A 26,167-nucleotide genomic window follows, 5' to 3' on the forward strand; every position below is an offset into this window, starting at 1 on the left:
AAAATTATTTCAAAAAGAAAACATCCTATCAACAAAGATTTTTGAGTTGAGGTGATCCTTGCTGGTGGGATTTTGAAAAAATATATATGAAGAAAAAAATACAAAAACCCAGGCATCATCTCTAAGATAAGGATATTCTTTAATTTATTTTTCAATTCTGAAAGAGTCCATGAAAAAGACTAACAAGGAAGGCAAAGTTGTTCGCAATACAACAGCCTGTTATGAATAATAGGCTAATGGCTACCGTATTTAAGTAACCGGTTGAATAATCTCTTAAGTAAAAATTATCTGGAGAAAGAGCTCATGGTGATTTATATATTATTGACACACAAACTGTTTCCAGTAAGTGCTTGAGGAAACATGTAATTAAAGATATTTGTGGTGAAAATAGGATTAAAAACAAAAAATATGTAACACCAGGCAGAAGTAATTATAACTAAGTGTTAGTCTGAGCTCCAGGAGGCCAGGCCAAAGGAAAAAATATTCTCATTTATATAATAAATCAAATAACACTGTGCTAGACCTTAATTCCCCACACTACACCCAAAAGGAATTTGGGGCATATTTTCCATTTGAATTCTTTATTATGGATAATGTCTTCATAAGTGTAAGGCAATATCTTACATTTCTTCAAAAGAGGTAAATATATTTTTACGTGTATATTTATCATATGGATCCTTGATGAAGCTTAAGTGCATGTTATTAAATTGTGGCATTATAAAAAGTTTTATAAATAAAGAAAAATTGTAGTATAGTGGTAAAAATGGGGGCTTAGGGATCATAAAAATAAGGTTTTAAATATTTGGGGCATGTACAAACTATAAGATATTGAACATTGTGCTTAACCTTTGAAACCTCAAATTAATTTACATCTAAGTAAAAATTTCATAATAATATTTGTGTTATTTTGAAGATTAAATGATAAAAATAATATGAAGTGCCTAATACATACTAGGACACTAGGATGATACACGTTGTGGGTTACTCTTCTCATGGCTAAAATAATGCATCTTTCCTTGTCGTATATTGACTGAAGATTAGAGTTCATAAAAATCTATCAGTTGAGAGTCAGCAAGTTCATTAATCTTTGCGTAATATCAATTCTCTTAATTGATCTTTAGAATAGCTGGAGAGGATAACAGGATTATTTTCTCTAGTGAGAATTTAGAGTATGATTCATTTTCATTGAAAAATCTTAGTAGTTTAAATATTAGATCTTCAAGTAGCTAAGTTAATACAACAAAACAAAACTAAAACTTATCAGAAGTTAAACTTCCTATAAATTCACTTCTGGCTGGGATAAGAAAGTCACAAACTCCTTAGGTCTCTTACAGCATGACAACAGTGCCCAGTTGGAGTCCCAGAGCATTGAACCACAGAGTGGTTATTTCTTACAAAAGATCAGGGCTTTGAAGACATGAGTAAGAGAAGAGCCAGGATCCAGGCCAGTCAAGAGCCTTTACAAATTGGAATTTTGTCTTCTAGTGACAATTGCGTTCTAGGCATCAATGGTCTGCAATCTCTTTTGGGATCATTTGATGAAGTCAAGAACTCAAGTTCTTTACCTTGGTATACCTTCTAAAAACAATGAACGTTATGACCTGGAAGATTTTGAGAAGAGGGATTATGAGTGTTCTAGTTCCACCAGAAATACTGGGTTCTTATGGATAACTGGACAGGCACACCAGTACAACTCAGCCTCAATGTGTAGTCTAGACACCGAAGACAATCACGCTACTATTTAAATTGCTTTAACATTTTTTACTCTGAGCTCATCTTCCTAACATAATTGGACACATGCTTCAGGGGTTTTCTCTTTTTTTATTATATTTTTTCCTTTATGCATATTTATTTTAGAATTTGGGTAATTCAGAAAGTAGAATAAAGGTCTCTAAGACAATCATTAATGTTCTAGATATTTCTTTCCATTCTTTTTATTCTGTCTAGGTTTTCCAGTTTTGGTTTTTGTCTTCCAAAAACTGCTGTGACTGTTGTTTTGTTTCTGTTTTGCTTAAACATTTTCACATAATTCACACATCATCTTTTGTATTAATACAAATTTCTTATTAATGCCATATTAACAGGTGCATAAGGGCCTATCAAATGAGTATACTGAGATTATTTAACAATTTCCTTAGCATTAACCAGGAATGAAAAGCTGTTTTAAAAAATAGTATCTAATAATGCCAAGATGTAGTAAAAATGGAATTATCTAATATCCAGATCCCATGGATGATGATTTATTATAAACTATCAAGAATTATAAAAATATTCATCCCTTTTCCCAAGTTCTTGGAATCCAATTTAGGGAAGTAGACTTAAATGGAGAAAAAATTCCAGGCACAATACTATTTAACTGTGCTTGTTGACTGCATCTTAAAAGTTAAAGCGGTGCAAGAGTAATGAAAATAATTTCCTCTATACTGTACATTTTCCTGTTTTTTCCCCACCTTGAAGGCATTAGAGTGGAATGGTGGTTTCTCTTATAAATGTTTACAAGTGAAATTTTCTTTGTGGCAACTGTCTTGGGGCTGTTAGGGTACCAAATGCACAGCATAATTATTTTCTGCAAATAATTTCCAAATAGAAATCAACTTTTAGGTTATTCCTTGAAAAGAAAAGAGAGAGAATTTGACCTGATTCACATCATCCTTGGAAAAACTTCAGTACACACCCAAGACAACTGATGCTCCTCCAAAGTCTCTATCAGAATTTTACTTGATGATTGAATAGGGTGATATGTGGCCCTGCAGTCATTCAAATTCAAATCTTAATATCAAATAGAAGCATATCCTGGCCTACCCAACCCTTCCTACCCTCTTTGGAATGTATGCCTACAAAGTAGGGTGAAGTTTAAATGGATAAGAATCTTCATTTCCATAACCAATAGATCTATAAACACTGTATTATACTGATTAATTGTCTCACCGTTGTAAAGTGGAGTTTTCATAAAAAGCAGCACAAGCTGTTGGCAATTGACTATCACAGAGAGAAACTGTAAATCTTGCACCAGAAGCACAGCCATTGTTTGAAAACACTAAGTAGAAACCCCTCCATTGGATCAATTCGTTTTTCCTCTAGGAATATTCCTAAAGCTAGGTAGAATATCTTCAGGATGAGGAGGTGTTTTCAAAATTACATTCTTTGATTTATTTACTAGAAAGAAGAAGATCATCTACTAACATTTACTTTTTAAGATTTTTCAAAATAAAGTCATTTCCTCCATGCTGTTTGGTATACAACTCAACTGACTTGAACTCAAATTTCCTTTTTGGAAAATATTGACCCTAATTGAAAATTCAACATTACAAGAGGAATGACTTTCATATGGACAGAAATAAAAGACAAACTCCTCTGTAGGCAGTTTGGTTGCTTGTATATCTAAAAATCTAAAGAACACAAAACTAATTGCAATACATTTAGACAGAAGTCTCTCCTCCAAGTCTCACTGGATAGTTCAGTTTTGCATTGTCTACTGTTCAGTCACAAACCTACACACAACTGAAGCACAATGTGCTCTCTGATGGATTGGAGAGAGAGAATGGAAAAGGCCTTACTACTCAGGTGTGTTCTGTAGACAAACTACATCTGGGAACATGGTAATAAATGCAGATATTTTAACCTACTTCAGACACACTGATTCATAATTCCCATGTGATTCATCTGTATACTAAACTTTGGAAGCACTCCACGAGACAAATGGTTCTCTTCCTTAATTGCATGTTAGAATCACCTGGAGTACATTATTAAAAAAATATGCCTGAATCCCATTCCTTAGTCAAAATGCCTAATTTTGGGTGAGTAATAAGAGTGTAGTTTAGGGCCTGGCCTGGTGGAGCAGCAATTAAGTTCACATGTTCCACTTTGGCTGCGGACATTGCACCACTTTGCAAGCCATGCTGTGGCAGGCGTCCCACATATAAAGCAGAAGAAAATGGGCACGGATGTTAGCTCAGGGCCAGTCTTCAGCAAAAGAGGAGGATTGGCAGCAGATGTTAGCTCAGGGCTAATCTTCCTCAAAAAGAAAAAAAAAGAGTGTAGTCTAAAAAGGGGAGGGAGGATTTAAAGTCTGAAAAAACACATTTAAATACTAGTTCACTCATCTACTGTGTTTTTAAATATATTTTACCTCCATGAAATTCACTTTCCTAGGAGAATAATAGAGATTATGAAATGAGTAATAAGTGCAAACATATATGTAAATCATAAAACCCTAAACCAATGATATTGTTAAGGATTGGCATGGTATGAAATCAAACAAATAGGTTTTTAAAAATAGATTAAACATTCTTTCTCCAAAATAGTGAGATTCAAAGTGGGCTCTGTGGGTCAGCTGAATTGGAAATAACAGATGCTTGTTAAAAATGTGAATAGTTCTTCCCTGCCTCAGAACTTGTGAATCACAATCTCAGGAAATGGAATACAGAAGCTGTATTTCAATAAGCTACCGATGTAATTATTACTTGTCTTCAATCCCTTGCCTTATGAGCTAGAAGAGGAATTAGAAAAGCTAACCTCGCAGCTGGGACCAACACTCCAGCTAACGCTGACATACTTGTTTCCCCTCCTACTCCAGAGATCTATTTCTTCATGTGATAATATTGTACAGATTCCTTCAACTCACCTGAATTTCTCTTTTGAATTACTCCAGGTATAAAAAAGTAAATGGAAAGGACCAACTGGACAGAGATTGAGTTCATTCTGCAGGGACTTTCTGAGTACCCAAGAGCTGAAAAATTCCTTTTTGTGATGTGTTTGGTGATATACCTGGTCATCCTCCTGGGCAACAGCACCTTGATCATCCTAATTCTCCTGGATTCCCGCCTCCACATACCCATGTACTTCTTCCTTGGTAATCTTTCCTTCCTAGACATTTGTTACACTTCTGCCTCTCTCCCTGCAATGCTGATACACTTCCTATCCAAGAAAAAAACCATCTCCTTCACTAGATGTGTTGTTCAGATGTCTGTCACCTACACAATGGGATCCACAGAGTGTGTGCTCCTAGCAGTGATGGCATATGACCGTTATGTGGCCATCTGCAACCCTCTGAGATACCCCATCATCATGAGCAAGGTCCTTTGCATTCATATGGTGGTTCTTTCCTGGGGATTGGGCTTTCTCATCTCATTGGCCCAAACTCTTCTTGCAATACGGTTGCCCTTTTGTGGAAAAAATGTCTTTAATCATTTTGTTTGTGAAATATTGGCCTTCGTCAAGCTGGCCTGTGCAGATATTTCCTTGAATGAGATTACTCTAATGTTGGACAATGTAATATTTTTGTTTTCTCCATTACTGTTGATTTGTATCTCCTACATTTTCATCCTTTCTACTGTGCTAAGAATCAATTCAGTGGAAGGAAGAAAAAAGGCCTTTTCCACCTGCTCAGCCCATGTGACAGTGGTGATTATGTTTTATGGGACAATCCTCTTCATGTACATGAAGCCAAAATCCAAAGCCTCTGCTGTTGACAAACTGATTGCCCTGTTCTATGGAGCAGTCATACCCATGCTCAATCCTATCATCTATAGCCTGAGGAATACGGAGGTGCATGGAGCTATGAGAAAATTGATAACTAGACACCGGTTCTGGAAGAAAAGATGAGAAACTTCACTTGACAGTTCATGCACTAAAAAAGGTCATTTAGTGGAGGCAAAGGCCTTTAATATAAAGAGAGCAAGAGAAATAAAAGCTATATGTACAAGCGGAGAATTTAAGAGTTGGAAAGAAATTTCAAGATGACAATCCAACTTTATCTTTTTATGAAAACGACTGTTATAAAAATGTCGGGACAGCTGGTCTAAGAAGTGAGAGTAAACTTTTGGAAGCAAGAAAATGCTGTGTATTTGTCTACTTCAGTAAAAAAGATATTTTTCAGTCCCTGCCTCCCTGCTTTTTTTTTTTTTTTTTTTCGGTGAGGAAGATTGCCACTGAGCTAACATCGGTGGCAATCCTCCTCTATTTTGTGTGTGAAATGCTGCCACAGCATGGCTTGATGAGTGACATAAGTCCATGCTTGGGATTCGAAACTGCGAACCCCCGGCTGCTGAAGTGGAGCACGCGAACTTCACCATTAGCCACTGGGCCAGTCCCTTTCACTCCCCTTTTTGAGAGAACTATTTTTGTTCATATTTTTCTGTTTGTTTGTTTGCTATAGATTTTTTTTTTTAACCCAGGGACGCAATCTGTGCCTAATCTTATTTTTCAGTTATATATTTTCCGTTTTTCTTTCCCTCTCCATATTTCCCTCACCCCCTTTGCACATGCTGTGTTCCAGTTACTGTGCACTTATTGCACTAAACCATGTTATTTCACACATAAGAACAATAGCATAAGCCACTTCATCCGCATCATCACATTTCTCCTTCTGTGATGACATCCTGCTAACCTTACTACACACTTCACGTGCTATATCTTGCGTAAATCATTGAAAATTTTCCCAGAGTTAGTTATTCCTTCTTCTGTGCTGCCCTGACCTTTAGCTCCATTATAGCATTTTAACTTTTATACTATAATCATTTATTAGCTTTGAAAGCTTCCAGTGGCAGAACTCACTGTTCTCTGCATAACGTAATGTCAAGTTAATTAAAAACAGTAAGCAGTAATTACCTGTTGAATTAAATTACTTAAAACTTTAAAAGATTAGTAGAATTTAGTCCAAGTACGTGATATAATAAAGGGCAATAAGAGAACTTGAATTTATGTACTATTTCATATACTGAATGACAAATCCAAAAGCTTTTCTAAAATATCAGATAATTTTAAATGTATGGAAAAATAATAGCAGATTAAAGATTGAATAAAATATACTGAAGAGGTCATTTGAGCTGGATAAGACAAAAGTCATATCACTGTATATTATTCTCTAATAAGTAATTCCTGAGAAAAATATATCAATTGTATAAGTCCTTCTTAAAGAACACTGAAAGTTTCAATCTTTCAGAAGCAACAGTCTCATTTTAGATATTTTCCTTTAAAAGAATCCCCTTGAAATTGCTAGTGAGTAATTATATGTAGTTGCAATTTTGCATAATAACATATCATATATATTTGTATGATATATGGTTGAGTGGTCTGGTACATTGTCATAGCCTGAACTGGATGAGGAGAGCATCTATGCTCAAGGGCCATCCAGCAAAAGTTTTAGTAATCCAATAGTGTTCAGGAAGGCATCCTTGCTTACTCTCACCACCATGATGTTTTGGAGCCTGACAGGAGTAGCGAAATGTTAATGTGGAAGGGAGACCCAGTTCACCTTGTCGGAATCCAAGAAGAATGAAGAGGACGTCCACACAGGGAATGGCTCAGCTCAGGTTGTCAGAGCCCAAGCAGGATGAAAGGAGCATATATACGTAAGAGAAGGTATGGATGTCAGCACCTGGTTGAGGATCACACCTGCGAATGAAGGCACCTGGCAGAACATATTAGAACACAAGCAGGATAATAAAATGTGGGACTGCCAGAGGAAACAGTGTGGCAGGTGGCCCGGTGTGAGTTGTCAGAGCCTGAATAGGTGAGGAAGACACCCACAGGAGAATGATTCAGAGCACACATATCTAAGCCTGAGAGGGATGTAGAGTGAGTCCCTGAAGAAAGACCTAAATGGAGTGAGAAGGGAACACCTGAGGAGGGGAAAATGGTCAAGTGTGTCAGCACCAGATCAGGCTGAAGCATGCATCCCTGAACTGGAACAGCCTTGATTGAAGTGTCAGATCTCAAGTAACTTAAAAAGGATGTTAGTGTGAGGACAGTGGAGTGATAGAGGGTAATGTGAAGCAAAGAAAATGGGAGATCAGTAAATAAAAGGGGTAAAACAAGTGACTAATAAACCTCTTAGACATAAAGAGAGCCAGGTTTCTCAGTGTCAGAGAAGGTGTTACAAATATGGAAAGGGGGAAAACTAGAATAGAACCTGTAGTGTTGGATTAGAATTGGAAATACTGTGAACTCATGGTTTTCAGTATATAGAGACATATAGAGTGATGTACATATATATAAATAAAGACAAATAGCGAGATAGTGGTGAGATGTAGGTATATGTATAGAAATTAATATGGATGTAAATGTTCATAAATGTGTATGTATATATGCACGTCTATATATACACACGTATGCCAGTGAGAGGGCCTGGGAGCAGTTATATGCTGACAATAATTATATATCTAGTACCCTATCTTGATTTTAAAATGCAGTTTTCCACTAAAAAGGAACCAGAGTTATTCCAGAAATGATGAAGAAAAAAATCTTGATTTTGAAAGGTGTGTACATTGAGTATAGAATTCCAGATTGACAGCTTTTTCTTTCAGTGCTTTAGTGATGCTGCTCCATTGTCTCTGGCTTGCAGTGTAAAACAGGAAGTCCTGTCTTGCCTACAGAGGAGCAATGATCTCTTTCAGTGATATCTCTTTGTCGTGATTTTAAGCAACACGATTGTGATATGTCTTGGTGTGGTTTTCTTCCAGTTTGTTATTCTTTTGGTTATTGAGCTTCTTTTGTCTGTATGTTTCGTTGTTTTCACCAAACTTAGAAAATTTCCATCCATTATTTATTTCTTTAAATATGATTCTGCCAAAGCTTTCTCCTTTTTGCACTCCAATTACATGTATATCAGACCACTCAAAGTTGTCTCACAGCAATTAATGGTCTGTTACTTTTTTTCTCTCTCTCTCTGTTTCATTTTGAAGAGTCACTATTGCTCTGTTTCCAAGTTCAACAATCTGTTCTTCTGCAGTGTCCAATTATTTTAATTCCCTCCAGAGTATATTGTGTATATTCACTTAGATGTATTCTCCATTTCTAGGTCTTAGATTTTGTCTTTTTAAAATGTATTTTATATCTCTAAAAGTAATCGTCTATATTTCAAATGACAAACTATATAACTTGAGTTTTTTTCTACCTTCTTGATTATATGGAATACAGTTAGAATAATTTTTGATGCCTTGTTTAGTAGTTCTATCAGTGTCATTTCTGTCTGTTATTTTAAAATCTGCTTTCTTTTTTCAGCTTTATTGATGCTTGATTAACAAATAAAAATTGCATTTATTTAGCTTGTAGAATGTGAATTTTTAAAGTGTAAGATGTGATAATTTTATTCTCAGCCTGTGTGACCTCTGAAAATCATTCTCTCTAGTCCTCTTAGTGATTCTTTCCCAGGCCCAGTTAGTTTCCTCACACACCTGTACTGATAAGCATTCAGTTGAAGACTCAAGGGTCATCCCCTTAGATCTCCAGAGCTCTTTTTCTCTGTAGCTTCTGCTTCTCTGGTATTTTTTTCTTGAAAACTAGCTATCGTGCCCTCCCTGGCCTCTCAACTCCATCCTCTGAACTCAGGGAGACTCCACATGGTTTCCTCTCCCTATCTTCTTACCTGGAAACTCACTCAAGGACGTAAGCTGGGAAAATTATAGGGCTCACTTCATTTGTTTGTCATCTCTCAGGGATCATTGTCCTAAGTTGCCTGATGTCCAATATCATAAAATTAGGTTTTCAAGCATTTATTCTGCTTTGTTTTTATTGTTTCAGGTAGAAAGGAAAATTTATTCCTGTTACGCCATAACATATGTTCAGTACTCTGACCATACTCTGATCAGAGGCAGAAATTGAAATCTTCCACACTTAGCTGTTTCCCCCAAAGGAATTTCTTTAGTATATTTTATTGTGAGTGGCTATGTAGCAAAGCTGGAAGAGAGAGAAAGAGAGACAGTGAGAGAGACACCTTGGGGAACCTTATGCTTATATCCCTAAGTACCACCAGGGTGACAGGTTTAGGCGTATAATACACTAACAGGTGTTGCTCAATATATTTGAAATAACAGGAAAATTCAAACTAGCTGAAGCTAGAGTCTAGCCTCAAAAACTGACTGCATTCAAGTGTTAAGCCCATCACCCTAGCTGATTGACAGGTGATCTTTTGGAAGTAGCAAGCAAGAATTTTAAAATAATTATTATAAATATAGTAAAATAATTGTTATAAACACATTAAATAAATTATTGCTATTTCATAGAACAGTACATTAGACTATATGTTTAAGTGCCTAAGATTACTTAGTTTATAAAGGAAAAACAAATTAGAATTCATTAATGCAATTCCCAAGTGTACTCTTCTTTCTCCTGTACGACAGCTCACACCAATTATAGGAAGACTTGCAAACCATTTTATAGACATTTGTCCTAAACTTCTCCTTAGACAACATCAACCACATCTAGGGCTCAAATTCCATCTCTGTGCAAAGGACTTCCCAATGTATAGCTTTAGTCCTGAATTCTCTCCTTGACTTCACTAGTCTGTGTTCACCTGGATGTCTGACCATCAATGCATAGTCACCAGAGAGCCAACTTACATCCTTATCTTTGTGAAGTCTTCACCCTTAAGCTTCTTCTCTCTTTTAATCAATGGCTGCATCAGAGTTCTTTGCTTATGCCGATGGAATCATCTTTGATGACTGTCTGTCTATGTTTGAGAGATCCTCAAATCCAATCCTACAACCCTTTAATTCCGCTATTCATCCTACCTTCTTGATCCCATTGCTTTCTTCTGAAATCTTCATTGCCCCTGTGGGCACTGTTGCAATGGACCTCTAAGTCATGTCTCCCCTTCTCAATCAATCCTCCATACTGTCACAAGACCAGCCTTTCTAACCTAAAAGCTTAACCTCTTCACATCACAGGAGTGCAAGAAAATCTTCACTAACTTTCCATTTTCTACAGAATAAAGTCCAGTATTACAAGATTCTTGACATTCTGGCCTCCTCAAACCATTTTACCTTCATCTTTCAAATGAATGCTGATCAATAGTCCTGAAAGGATCTCTCCCTTCCCTTGCTTTTGATAACAAAAATTAGTAGCAATTGGTTGCTGGTTTTCAATTTACTTTCTCATATGATTGTCACAACAACCTCATGATGTAGACATTTCTGTATTCATCTTCCTAAAGAAGTAAACAAATTCCAGAGAGATCAAGTTCAGTTTTCAAGGTCAAACAGCTAAGAACAGGAAGAGTATGAATTCAATCCTGAGTTCTTTAGTTGTAAAGCCCATGATTTTGCATGATACAGCATCACCAGTCCTGCTATGGCAATAACTAAATTGACCAGTATTGATATTGTTGATTTTTTCACAATTGATTTCTTCAAATATCCACAAATTTTTGTTTTTCAAAAGGTGTGTGTAGAACATTACGCTTTGTGATTTTCATTGAGAATGATCCTGTTGTTCATTTTATTTTATTGTGCTGATGAGGATTCCACGGAAAGGATAATGCACAGGATATTTTGAATTAATATCCATTACCATCTGATCATTGCTATGCCCATTGTTCACAAACCTTTTTATTTGTCATGATGTGTTCCCATTGATCTTCAATACTGAGGCACTCTGTGTTTGACTTTTAAAGGCATTGATTACTTCTTATATGGAATATACCATTAACCTTGAATTCCAGTATCTCCTTTTCATTGTATTTAACAAGTGATAAGGGGGCCGGCCTGGTGGCACAGCGGTTAAGTTCACACATTCCACTTCTCAGCGGCCCAGGGTTCGCTGGTTCAGCTCCCGGGTGCGGACATGGCACCACTTGGCACGCCATGCTGTGGTAGGCGTCCCACATATAAAATAGAGGAAGATGGACACAGATGTTAGCTCAGGGCCAGGCTTCCTCAGCAAAGAAGAGGAAGACTGGCAGCAGTTAGCTCAGGGCTAATCTTCCTCAAAAAAAAAAAACCCCAAAAACAAGTAGTAAGTAACGATAACCCCATCTTGTTATTAAATTCATTAAAATAACAAATTATGAAATGTAAAACAACTAGACATAGGCCATAAAAGAATAAGAGATCCGTGGTGATCTAGTGTCTGTGCTACTGAAGGTGACTCACATCAGGCAGAGCAAACCACAACACTAACGCCTATGACCCTATCAAAAGCCCTACTAGGTCTTCACAAGTGAAGCTTTGAAATATTTGTTGAAGTCACTTGCAGAAAACTACCCACTTGGAGATAATAAACCCAAAGCCAGACAACAGAAAATTTTAAAAGGAATACAAACTTAGGAAGACCCCACTTAGAAATGGAGGCCTGTGAGTCTTGAATACTTTCTATCTCCTCATCCATAGATCAGTTTCACTCTGCCCTTATGCAGGCAGTGAAGGTGAGATCTTTGAGGGAGTGTAGAGTAAGTGAATACGACTTGTTGGAATTCATAATTGCTTTGTCTTATCACAGTGTTAGCTGTTACTTATGTATACTCTCTTCTTCTCTCCATTATCTCCATTTTCTCACCATTTTATTACTCTTCCGATAGTCACAGATCATTGCTTTCAAGGATTATCATTGGATAATGATTGGTCAATCCATTGACCCCAATCTAACTACTGTCTTGATGAGTTTGTCACCCTTTGGACAGACTAGATAAATCTTTGGTATGATTTTCTCAAGTGCCCTAAAGCTAATCCAAAAGCACCTTCTGTCTCTTTCTTCTACACCAAAGGGCAACCCTCAACCTGGGTCCAAGCCATCACAACAATTCCATTGACTCTGGTGACAACTCCATGATAACGATCAAATAAGTTTTAAACGTTGACCTCTCAGTAAGTCATCTGGTCTATAGAGGATATACAAACACTACGAAAGCTGCTGAGAGTGCATTTTTTTAATTCCTTGTATACTGTGGTTTAAATAGTATGATATATTCATATATTTCAATATTTTATAACAATTTAGTGGGTTTGGGGTATTATAAATTATGTAGATGTAGATATTATGTCTTTTCTTTCTAAAGGCTGATGGGTTTATTTATACCCTTGGATTTAAGGAACCAGATATCAGGGAAAAGCCCAATTAAAAAGTGTGCTAATTATTTTACTGAAACACCATGTAGCTTCTTTGAATTGATAAAATAATGTTAGCATCCTAAGACCAACAACATGCCACAGAACCCTCGGATATTTTTTCCTGACTGACACTCCTCCACATCATTTCTATTCACGATATTTTTGTGCAGACCCTTTACATTTGAACATAGACATTCACATCACACACATCTGTCTGCATGGTCAGATATGTCCACACATGGAAAACACAGCCACACATTTACAGAATATGTGACTATTTCCACTAAATTGAGCTATGCTGAAAAAGAGGTTGTATTAGCTTGCTAAGGCTACCAAAAGAAAATTCCACCGACTGGATAGTTTAAAAAACAGAAATTTATTTCCTCACATTTCCAGGGGCTAGGAGTCTAAGGTGAAGGTGTCAGCAGGTTGGATTCCTTGTAGTGCCTCTCCTTGATTTGCAAATAGCCACCTTCTTGCTATGTACTTTCCTCTGTGTGTGCTCATCCCTGGTGTATCTGCGTGTGTCCAAATTTCCTCTTCTTATAATGGCACAAATTAGAATGTATGAGGGTGCAAACTAACAGCTTCAATTTACTTAATCGCCTCTTTAAAGATCATATCACCAAATATAGACACATTCTGACCCAATACGTCTAGCGACACAATTCAGCCCAAAACAAAGGTTAATCATAAACTAGCTAAAATTCTACTAGAGTTCTTACATTTCTGTAGTGCATGGATACAATTTTAAACACTTAAAAATACACTAACCTAATGTTGAACATTATATTGACACTCTATAGCTGAAAATTAAAATTTTCATGATGAGACCTTTTTGCATAAGGATTCAGATATGCTTGTGTAAGACATATCTATATTACCTTGGAGTTTCAGTGGTCAGTCAAGGAAGAGACTTAGGATCACACATCTCATGTAAAATTAGTGTCTTCCCCCATTATCCCAATGTTCTGGTGTATAATCAGCACTAAACATCCCTTAGGTAAATATTTGTTGATGTTATTTACTACTAGGGATTAAGAGAGCACAATGAGCATTCCTAATCAGCTACTTTTTCACAGCCACTTTCACTTCTTTGTTGAATAGACTATAAATGATAGCATTCAACATGGGGGTTAATGCACTGTACACCAAAGCCATAAATTTATCAATTTCCTGTGAATCTACAGCCAAGGGCTTCAGGTACATGGAGAGAGCTGTCCCACAGAACAAAATCGCCACAGTCAGTGGGCTTCACAAGTTAAAAAGGCTTTGCTTCAACCATCCACTGAGCTGATTCTTAGGTTGTTGGAGAGCATAAATGCATAAGAGATACAAATGAGGAATATTGGCATGGGAAAAAGAAGTACACTGATCACCAGTGTATTTAACTGCACCTTGGATGTGTCTACACAAACCAATTTCAAGACAGCCAGAATTTCACAAGTGAATTGATTGATGATGCTGTTTTCACAGAGACTGAAGGTGGCAGCATAGACGTAGTTTCCACCAGGGCAATGAGGCAGCCTGTCACCCAGGAGACAGCTGCAATCTGCACACAAAACCTCTTGTTGATGATGATGGGGTATCTCAGGGGGATGCAGATGGCCACATATCTGTCATATGCCATCATGGACAGGAGCACATGACATATTGTATACTCATTTTTAATTTTTTCATTATTTTACTCTTGTGTCTAGCACACATATAAGCTCTCTGAGAGTAGGAACTTTACGTTTCTTACACTACAACTTCCCAAAGACCTGGAATAGAATGTGACATACAGTAGATGCTCAATAAATATTCTTTGAATAAATAAGTGAACTACAGCATGTATAAAATGAGAAATGTAATTTATCATATCTTAAGTAAAAAAGATTGTTCAAAAAGAAATTTGATTCAAAGTAATATTTTCTAAGTAAACTATATTGGCATTTTGTAACAAGAACTCCCCTAATAAACTAATCTTTTCTTTTTTATGTGATGTGTATTATAATGTAGAGGAATCGGTTTTATTACCAGCTGTCATAACTTTTCTGGATTTGGTACATAATGAAACAAAGGTAACTGAAAACATCCCCTAGTAATGCCCCCTAAGTTTTAACCTAATAAAATAGAGGTGACACGTGACATGTTTGTGACATGATAGAGAGTTCCTCTGGGACTTCAAGACCAGGTTTTAAAGAAGACTTCTTTTCTTCTCTTCATTGGACCATACTGCTTGTGGTAGAAGAGCTAGACAGAACCAGTAAGTGAGAAAAATTGCAATAAGAAGATAAGAAGTGGCAAAAGAGAAGGAGTCAAGTTGTTGAATGAACTGAGGAGCTACAGGGTTTGGGCACTGGAGGCTAAGACAAAGATGGCACCAAATTGAGATAATCTTTGTTGTCTGAAGAGTGCAGCCATGTGGAGCAGTGTCAACGTGAGGGATAGAAGCCCCATTTCCATTGAAGAAATTGACTTGGATATGTCAATAGAGGAAAGCATTCCTTTTGTCCAGCCCTTTGAGGAGTCTATGAGTGTTGAAATATTGAACACAAATCTAAAGAAGACTATAGCTTCTTTCCAATTGTAAAGTAATCCTGTAATATCTTCCTTTCTTGTTAACAGGTGATTATAGTTTCTTCTTAAGATTAAATAAGTTAATTCATGCATAGCGCTAAATAGTGCCTAGGACATCCTAAATGTCCAATAAACATTGGCTGATTTTTTTTTATTTTATTTTTTTCCTTTTTCTCCCCAAAGCCCCCAGGTACATAGTTGTATATTCTTCGTTGTGGGTCCTTCTAGTTGTGGCATGTGGGACGCCGCCTCAGCGTGGTTTGATGAGCAGTGTCATGTCTGCGCCCAGGATTCGAACCAACGAAACACTGGGCCGCCTGCAGCGGAGCTGCGAACTTAACCACTCGGCCACGGGGCCAGCCCCTGGCTGATGTTTTATAAGTAGTGTTGGGTGCATTTTAGTAGATCACAATGTTTTGAGAAGGCACAAGATTTTCATCCATATTTTTATGGAGTAATTTTGATGCTATGAAAATACTGTCTCTCAGCTGCAAATCCGCTTTTCTATGCTCTGCTTTGTGTGTCAGTTGTGGGACATTGAAAATCGCATTTCTCCTCTGCTAGCAGGCCTCTGTTAAATTCTCCAAAAGAGTTGCTAGAGGGAGAAAGGAAGATTGGAGGAAGAGAGGGACCTTGAGCCTCCCTATTTGCTTCTTGTTCCTGTCAGCAGCACTCCACCTATGATTCTTCCCCATGACAAGGGCAGCTCCTTAGCTGCTTCCAGTATTGGTGTCAGTTTTTATGTCTTCCTTTCTGTAACCCAGAACCATTAGCCTATCAGTGCCACCTCCTCAGAGGTTTGAATCTGTCACTCACCTTTTACTTTTGGTAAATGAATAGACCTGTGAAATTTTTATTCAGTCTTGAGGTATCTTAAAACTCAATGAAATATGTAATTTTATGCTTGAGAACTGTAGTGAATCAGATAGAGTGTAGCAATGCTTTTGGTCAGATTATCATTTCCATGCATAACTAAATAACAGAAGGTCCTGGGAAAGACCTTTTTGTTTCTTCTGCAGTTGCTTTCTTCTGCCTAAAATATAGATCATGAAAATCTCTTTAGTGTACTCTAAAATTACATAATAATCATCATATGATCCTATGAAAGGAAAACATTCAGTAGTTTATCAAATTCTGAAATACATGTGATAAGGGATAAACTTAGGGCCCTGAGAAAAAGACACACATGTATAACTCTTTTCTTTCACCAATGTATACCTAGCACTCACCTAAGATCCCTGCTTGGCACACAGTATGCTATTTCCATGAATTTGTTGAATTAATGCATAAGTAAGCAAATAAATGAATGAAAAAATATATTGAAGAGGGTAAATATAGTTCCCAAAATAATTTATCAAGATCATATTATTGGGTCCTCATGATAACTCTTCAAGGAGCTAATACTTTCCCCAACTTTACAAGTGGAAAAGCTGTGGCAGAAACGTAGAAATATCTGAAGTCACAACCAGGATGTGAGAAGACTTTGATTTGAATAAAACAACTAGCAAATTTAACAACCCAACTCTTATGGAACACACATTCTTCTAAAGCACATATGCAACATGTGTAAAAATTGACATTTTGTTAGTCTGAAAGCAAGAGTTAGCAAGTTGCAAGGAAATTACATTAAACAGTTTGTATCATCTCAATTAAATTAACAGCAATTAATTAATTAAAAAGCTCTATAACCTGACATAATTAAAGCACAATTCTAAATGAGTGATAACTAGCCATGATACTCAAAACATTTAGCAACTTCTATGGCAAGTGCTCCAATAAATCAGAATGAAAGCCTGCCATAAACAATCAATGCAGCCATACTAATGCATGCCAGTTAGATTTCAGCCTCACATATAGGTCAGAGAAAAAATTACAACTAAAAATTAAAACGAGTTCTGAGCATGTAGTCATTGGTATAGCTGTACTGATTGTTTGTAGTTAGCATCTACTCTGATTGGGTGATAGCGGTACCATAGCCGTTGTAAAATATTTCACTAGGAACACTGCTGAGAAATGAAGTCTAATAAAATACTGCAAATTAAAATGTACTGGATACAGGGAAAAAAAACCAGTTTTTTAGGGAAATGTTCATACTTCAATTCTATGGGGAACTTGGCTTCATAAGGAAGATGGAAGGAAGGAAGCAAAAAGCAAAGGAAGATGAGGATAAGGAATTATTTAGAAAATTTGAATGCAGAGGCATTCTGTAAGGCAGTGTACTGTACACCTAATTATTTCTTACTAAATCTTCACAATAATCTTAAAAGCTCCATCACCTTGCTCTTAATTTATAGATGAAGAGCCTAAGACTCATAGAAGTGAAGATCATACAGGTTCTAAGTGGGAAAGCTAGTTTTCAAACCATAGTCTTTTCTATAAAGACATTATTTCCTTTACTGCCAACTAGTCAGGAGGGAAATATCCTGAAGTCCATTTGCATCTAAAACAGGAAAATTAATCCAAAAATATTAGAGGGTAATAAGCTCCAGATATCCTAACTGGATTTAACTTCAGAATTTCTCCAGAGCTGTTAACTGGTTATATAGGTGAATATATGGGACTATGATGATCAAGTCCTCACTGATTGTGGAAAAGACCATGAATAAGAGTGGATAACACATTGATCTGGTCTTGAGCCCAGGATTGCATCGCCCTCCTGAAAAAATCATAGATATCTAGATACTTACAAGTAACAGACAGTAATCACCAGGAACCAAGTGTTTTAACCAACCAGAAAATTGCTGAATAAACCTAGGGTCATGGATTTTCAATGTGATGCACTTTAGGGAAGATGAATTTTTAGGGTGCAGGAATTTTTAGCTTACCAAGGGAAGCAGAAAACATTACTGGTTAGGAAACTGGATGTAAAGTCAAACTATTTAGATTGGAATCACACCTCCACACCTACTCTACTAATCTAAAGACTATGCAAGTAATATAACTTCCATGAACCTCAGGGTCCCATCTGTTGTGAGGATTAAGTGTAAAAGTTCATTCATCCACACTTTACAGCGCTTCTCTTACTCTAGAGAAAGAGTCCTAGTTGGAAAAAATGAAGGAGGAGGAGGAATACAGAGAATTCAAATATAAGCAGGTTTGCTTGTGGTGATGGTGGACAGCCAAGCTGATGGCATCTAGCCAGTATGTGAAGATGGAAATTTAAACACTAATGATGGCCATTCACTTTGATGCCATAGATGGTGTGATTTTTGAAATAAATACTAAAGGTAATGTCTGCAGTATATGAGAAAAGCAGACCCACCGTTACTAATTGCGCCCCACTTGTTAGGGGAGAAAGAAATGGAACCACTAAAAGCAGAGGCAAATTTAGGCATCCAAGAGTTAGAAAGATAGGCATGGGTATGTAAAGTCACCAAGATGACAAAAGAGAGAGCTTCAAGAATCCTAAAAGGGAAAATCCTAACTCCATGAAAGGAAATTGGAGATATGGACATTGGCGAAATCAGAGATATTAATATGGAGAAGAGAGAAGATGACCCAGTTGGTTCAGGAATGGCTCCTGTAGGGCGGGCTGGAGAAGCACCAGTGGTAAATCCAAAGTTGTCATACGATCAGTAGGATCATAAATAAACATAAAAGAGCAAAAATTTACTGAGCCCAGATAGGAAATTCTTATGACTATCTCTGAACAAGACCCATATGGTTTCCAGAGAAAAGGGAAAAAAAAGGAAGAGCCCTCTTCCCTGTTGTACATTAATTAAAAATGATGTGACCACTTTAGTAACTAATATCTTCTGTAGCTCGGGGAAGGAAACACAATAAACATAATTTATGTTGCGAATAAATTTAATCCTCATAAAAACCTGAAGATACACATAATTTTGTACAATAATGAATGTGGGGTCCAAGAAAGTTCTACAAATGGAGCTAGGTCACCTAGCTAGGATGTGACCCAGTGGGGATTGGAGCACAACTAAACAGACTCGAAAAATGATACAATTTCCATCACCTCATCATATATCATAATTTTTTTTGACTTCTAAAAGGCTTTCCTGTCCACCTCTTAGCTAATAGACAAAGGACAATTTTGAATTCTATATGACCTCTAGTCATGTGAAACGCAGTGATTCCAAAGAGGTCAGTTGACCTAGGAAGACACGATTTCTTTCTACTAGCTATCTCATAGCCTGGTAATCTCCCCTCACACAGAATATAAAACACAGTCTGATATTTAGACCTGAGCAGGGAACTGCATCTCAGAGGACATCATTAAAAGTTGACTGACCTACTTCTCTCTGATACTCAGGCATGAATAGGTTACATAGGGATGGGATCTCATGTGCTTGCTACAGGCTAAAGTCAAGCTTGTTAAAGTAAACTTGTAACTTTTTACCAACAACATTCTTCCCTCCGCAAGTTTTCTGGAGGGAAAATGGAGCTGTTCCTAGGTGGTTCATTTCTCTTCCTTGATTCAAACTAAAAAGAAAGAAAATAGCATATGAGATCATCATGTGCCAAATTCTAAAAGTGGAAAGATTTTATTCTGTGGAAGGAAAGCACTCCTTTATTCACTGCCCTCACCCATCATTCATAAAATGCAATCAGACAGGCTGAAGAAGACATTTGCTAATGACAACACCGAGTAGAGAGTCAAGGCGATAACCAGATGTGAAAGGCAGTATGACAGTACAGCCATTTTGTTTAGTCACAAGAATTGAAGAGATTTACAACAGTCCTCACCCTTCTATATTGCTTTAGACCCAGCTTGTTTTACTCAAGTACATTCACTGCATAGACCTGAAGATATTTAAGTCTGTGACCTCCAGAACACATGAAATCATGGAGATAGTCCATTTTCATCCTGGGACATTAATTGAGGGCCTGTAGAATTAATGCTGTGATTTTAAAAAATCATTACACTTGTTTAGAAATGCAATGATCTAACTTTTGTAGGGGAGCCGTCTTTTTTCTCCATATAAATGCAGGACAACCACGGTTCAGGACACTGTAAAGAACCCAGAGTAGGCTCCTCCTGCCTAGAGTAGGAATCAGCAAGTATTAAGATTTTTTTCTAAACTCTGAATTTACATAATCTACAATGATATTGAAATATAACATCAGTGCACAATTCAGGGCCAATAAGATGATAAATGGCAAGTAAACAAAGAATGGTAAAAAATAAACATACTAATCAGCACACTTTTGTCACAGGACTGTTCATCACATCAATTCAGAATCGCTGTGGAATAGTCATGACCACACCCAAAGAGCAACCTGTTCTATTAGGCTTCTTTTGGATGAACTATTTGTTCATCCGCATGTAAATATGAGAGCATCTATTACAGAAAATGTAATATGTGGATCCCCAATATTTCTAACAGTGGCTATATGATCAGATATTCATAAGATGATCCATGGAGAGTATATTTGTACTGACTATAACAAAAACGTGAGTAAGGACACCAGGGTTGATCAAACACCTTTATCTTTGTTGGAGATTTTCATGATTGTTCAAATTTGCCATGTAATTTTAGAGAACTCACATTTGAAACTCTCAAATAAATATGTCATTTTTCACATTATCTGGTACTCATCACAAGTAAAAACTTATCAGCTTCTGTCCCTTTGGTATGTGATTGGACACTGGCATCTTCAGTGAGAAGGGAATTGGGCCACGCTGACCTCCCAACTCCTCTGTTCCCATCATGCCCTGCTCTTCACCCATCCCTACTCTACACAAACCACCAGAAAAAGTAAAATGCACTTCCTTGGTCCTGGCTGCAAATGAAACACACAAAGATAAGCATGGGAATGACAGCTCTGATCCTTGAATGCATGAGCTCTGCTTCTTGCTAATGTTTTCCACTTTTTTTTTTTTGAGGAACCTGTGCTGCAGGTGAAAGTAGAGAACATGTAGTCAGACTGCAGCATCTTCTCTCCTCTTAGACAAAGTTTACTATCCAGAAGATAGTCCTCACAAGATATCAAGTTGTGGTCATTTTATTGTTAGTATGAATGTGAAACTGGGCCCTGACAAGGGATGATATTCAAAAACATCTTTAACAAGTAAGACACAGGCAAGAGCAAATATGAAGAGAAAGTCAGCTGGAATGATAGATTAGGTTTTAAGCAGAGCAGTGGTTTGAGCTGTATCACATTTTAAGAAGATCCCCCACGCTACTGAATGGAGAATATATTGAAGGAGGCAAGAGAGACCAGTTAGGAAGCTAGTGCAGGAATGTGATTTCTCATGAGTTGTCAGGGCTGAGCATTTCTCATCTCTGTGTCTCCCACAGCTTTTTGGTCTGCCAAAATGCAGTTGAGTTAAATTGACTTGAATACAGTTATCAAGAAAAAGGAGTCTTCTCTAACTTAGGTGGAATGAGTTGTCAAGACTTTGTGTAGTCAAATTCAATAAGTTATATAATTTTGTCTCTTACAAACAGTTCATATTTCCCCCAACTCATCAAGACATACATTCCATTCTTTGGTGGCAGTGATTCATTTTGACCCTTTCTATTGATTTTTATAGCTTCGTATTGAAGCAGAATGATTACATGTCTGTTTTATTTACCAAAACCACTGGAAGTGATTATTTGTAGCATCAGAAGTAGGCAAACTGACTCAGATTCACTGATTTGTAATCAAATATAATAATGATGTCTTTTATAGACTGTCTTTTAAATACCAAGAACCATGATAAGTACTCTTTATCACATAACAGCCCTCCCTACAAGGTACTGACAATACCCATTTTATAGCCTCAAATAGCTTAGTCGAGGTCAGCAAGCTGAAAGTCGGGAAACTGGGGTCCTAATACAGGTGTATCCAATTCCAAAGCACTTCTCTTTTCATAATAACAGATGTATATTTGAAATCATCAATATAATTAGAGTAGAAAGCACTTTTATTGAGTACCTACTATGCACCCATAACTATATTAGATTCTTCATATGCATTGCCTCATTATTTCTCAGACTAACAATTTCAGGTTTAAACTTCTAAATTCTTCATTATACCGGCAGGGAATCAGATTTAGAAAGATGTGGTGACTTTGCCAGGGTCATAGGGATAATGTTTGACAAAGCTGGGCTGTCTAATTCCAGAATCCAATGTTCTCAACCATCTCACTCTTCTGCCTTCTAAATGAGAGAGAATGCTTTGCTCCTGTAGACTCAGGCAAAATCAGTAACCAGAAACATAATGCAAAAGAACGATCTTTATTTACAGCAGAGAACCTCACAGTCCTAAAGTATTCTCTTCAGCAATACGGGTGCTTAATTATTTTTGCAAAACACACGGGGAATGGCTGAAAGAGCAAAGAATTGTAGCCTGGCACAAGAAAGACTCAGACAGCAATCTGTAAATGAAACTTGAAATGTTATCACAATAAAAGGAGTACATACTTATTTTTTGTTGTTCCACAGGGAAAGATGAGAGTTGTATTCGAAGACAGATATATATACAGTTAAATGTTAAGAACTTTCTAATAATGAGAATTGTCCAAAAATAACCTATGTGGCTACATGAAGTGCTCTGTCCCTGGGTTTTGGGGCAGAAGCAAGATAAACATCAACCATAATGTAGATGTGTTTCTGTTATCTCATAAAGGTTAGAACTAGTTTAATTTTAAGATAATTTCCAGCTTGTAGATTCATTCATTTAGAACTTTACTATTTCACTGGTATGATTATGTAAGAGTATGCATTTAATTATCTTTACCTCCACTTTCATAATTCATTATGAAAATTTCATAATTCATTAAGAAAGTGATTGAGATTATTCCAAGAATAAATAAAACATACACATTCCCCTTAAAGAAAACATTATAAATATTATTGTAGCATTGTTTATAATAAGAAGAAAAAATGAAAGCAAGGTAAATGCCCATTATTTGAGAATAGATTGAAGAAATATTGAAATACTCATATAATAGACTACTATACAGCCATGAAAACCACATGTTCCCAGACTACTGATGATATGTGAAAAACTGCTTATGATGTAGTGTTAAGTGTAAGACGATACAAATGACAGGTAAAGGTAGAAATTTTATGACCTATAATATAATTCTTCTTACATTTATTTTTAAAATTTTTGAACCTATGTCCAAGTTCATCTCAATGTTGAACATAAAGCCTGGCCCATAACAAGTGCTCAATAAATACTTGGTGAATGAATAAGAGGGGGAAGAGTGTGACATATTTTTAATAAAATATTTTGGGAAAATTAGTTAATATTTAAAAAATATCAGTATGTTCCATGTCTTAGACCTATAACTGCATATTTATCATATGGAATAAAAAAACCAAATCAAGTCAGAAAAGAATTTCATTCATATTTTTTCAGGAATCATATGAAAATCTTCAATGAAAATCTTAAAAGCATGTCAGAAATGAGAATGCAAATCACAAGTTGGAAAAGTATTTGCAGACAATTTGAAGAACAAAGTGTTCATCTATTAAGAGCTCATACAGATTAAAACTATAAAAATACCAAGAGATAGGTAAGCAAGCGTGTGGATGGACAACAAAAGAGAAAAGAAAAGGACTAAACAAACATAGAGGGACTGTTCAATCTACCTAGCAATCATAGAAATGAAAACTAAAAGAAAGACATGTTTTATGCCAATATGAAAGAATAAACACCTTCTCACGTTTTAGAAAATATACAAACAATGGTCTGTGCAAATACTTCAGTAGTAATGTAAAGTATTATGTTTGGGAAAAATAATTTTTCATGTGTACAAGAATTCTCCATTCACATCCTTTCTTTCTGTGGTCCTATTTCTAGTAATTTGCCTTAAGTTATTTCCAGTAGAAGGAAAAGCAGATTAGATAACCTGATGCATAGATATCAATGGTCTTTATAGCAAAATCTCAAAAACTCAGAAACAAATTAAAATATCCAGTAAGATTCAAATTGTAGACTACAGTATAGTAATTCCACTTAATAACACAGTCTTCAAATATTAAAAGAGAATATTAAAGAGCTATGAAAAATCATAGAAAATTATTGATATAAAGTGGCAAATACTAATAAAAATTTATCTAGAATACAATTATACTGGTACAAAGAAAAATTGTTTATGTATGGTGTAGAATTAGCAAATATATGAAACATTAAAAAAGTTTAAAAAGGTGCAATGACTTATTTAGGATTCTATTAGGATCAGTCTAGTAATTTTTGTGGAATAAAAAGAAAAGCAAATTCTTGGGGAAAATTGTACATTTCTGAGAACTTTTGGACATTCTCTGATTCCAGCTGCAACTTAGGTTGAGGCCATGAAAAAAAGATATATTCAATGAGTACTCAGAGACATGTATGGCTGGGGAAGGTTTTCCTTAAATCATGGTAATTGGGTCTTTGGAAGGTGCAGAAGTCAGGGACTTGGTCTCTAGAGAATCCTACGTCTCTGGTCTCTGACTCACAACCTTAGGGACTGAAGAAGTTTGTAAAAATGTGTGCGAACTTGACTTCCCTAAAACACTGAGTCTCTCTGGAGTAACTGTCAACTTTAGGATAAATCATGGGAAACTACAGTTGCATCATTGATCATTATTTTTAATAAATTTTATTTCCTTGACACCCACTTAAGAAGATTCACATACAGACAAATTCTCCGTGCCTGTTCTTTCTCATGTTTCTTTTTAAGAAGGAGGAGCAACCATCTTTTAAATTAAGAATTTTCTGGTCTCATCTGAAAAATGCAAATGAAATTCAAATTCCTAGGAATTTTTCTCTTACTTAATAGAATGGAATGGTGTGGATGATTTTAAAACCCAGTCAGGAGGTAAGAGAAAGAGAGTTGTTTTTATGAAAATTATTTCAAAAGGAAAACATCCTGTCGACAAATATATTTTTGAGTTGAAGTCATTATTGCTGGTGGGATTTTGAAAATGTATATATATATATATATATATATATAAAGAAAAAAATACAAAAACCCAGGCATCATCTTCAAGACAAGGATATTCTTTAATTTATTTTTCAATTCTAAAAGAGTCCATGAAAAAGACCAACAACGAAGGCAAAGTTGTTTGCAATACAGCAGACCAGATAAATAATAGGCTGATGGCTACTGTATTTAAGAAATTGGTTCAATAAACTGTTAAGTAAAAATTATCTGGAGAAAGAGCTCATGGTGATTTATATATAATTGACACACAAACTGTTTCCAGTAAGTGTTTGAGGAAACGTGTAATTAAAGATATTTGTGGTAAAAATAGGAATAGACAAAAAATATGTAACATCAGGCAGAAGTAATTATAACTGAGTGTTAGTCTGAGCCCCAGGAGGCCAGGCCAAAGTGAAAAAATATTCTCATTTATATTATAAATCAAATAACGCTATGCTAGACCTTAATTCCCCACACTACACCCAAAAGGAATTTGTGGCATATTTTCCATTTGAATTCATTATCATGGATAATGTCTTCATAAGCGGAAGGCAATATCTTCCATTTCCTCAAAAGAGGTAAATATATTTTTATGTGTATATTTATCATATGGATCCTTGATGAAGTTAAGTGCATCTTGTTAAAAATATTTTATAAGTAAGGAAACATTGTATTATAGTGGTAAAAATGGGGGCTTAGCAATCATAAAAATAAGGTTTTAAATCATAGTTAGGATATTTGCAAAATATAAGATATTGAAAATTGCGCTTAACATTTGAAATCTCAAATTAATTTACCTCTAGGTAAAAATTTCTTAATAATATTTGTGTTATTTTGAAGATTAAATGATAAAAATTATATGAAGTGCCTAATACATACTAGGATACTAGGATGATACATGTTGTCGATTACTCTTCTCATA

At 36.0% G+C, this 26,167-nt stretch overlaps 1 protein-coding gene and 2 pseudogenes across 1 annotated transcript; 2 read left to right on the top strand and 1 right to left on the bottom strand.

Moving 5' to 3' along the window:
• Positions 1 to 4,665: 4,665 nt before the first annotated feature.
• On the top strand, positions 4,666 to 5,604 carry OR13D2H (olfactory receptor family 13 subfamily D member 2H). The gene is given in 1 exon segment (NM_001391146.1): positions 4,666 to 5,604. A coding segment is annotated over 1 exon segment (939 nt).
• On the top strand, positions 13,847 to 14,460 carry OR13F11P (olfactory receptor family 13 subfamily F member 11, pseudogene; annotated as a pseudogene).
• Positions 13,893 to 26,145, bottom strand: LOC102148271 (olfactory receptor 13F1-like; annotated as a pseudogene).
• Positions 26,146 to 26,167: the final 22 nt, after the last annotated feature.

This window comes from Equus caballus, chromosome 25, assembly GCF_041296265.1.
Source record: "Equus caballus isolate H_3958 breed thoroughbred chromosome 25, TB-T2T, whole genome shotgun sequence".
In the NCBI taxonomy this organism is placed as follows: Eukaryota; Metazoa; Chordata; class Mammalia; order Perissodactyla; family Equidae; genus Equus; species Equus caballus.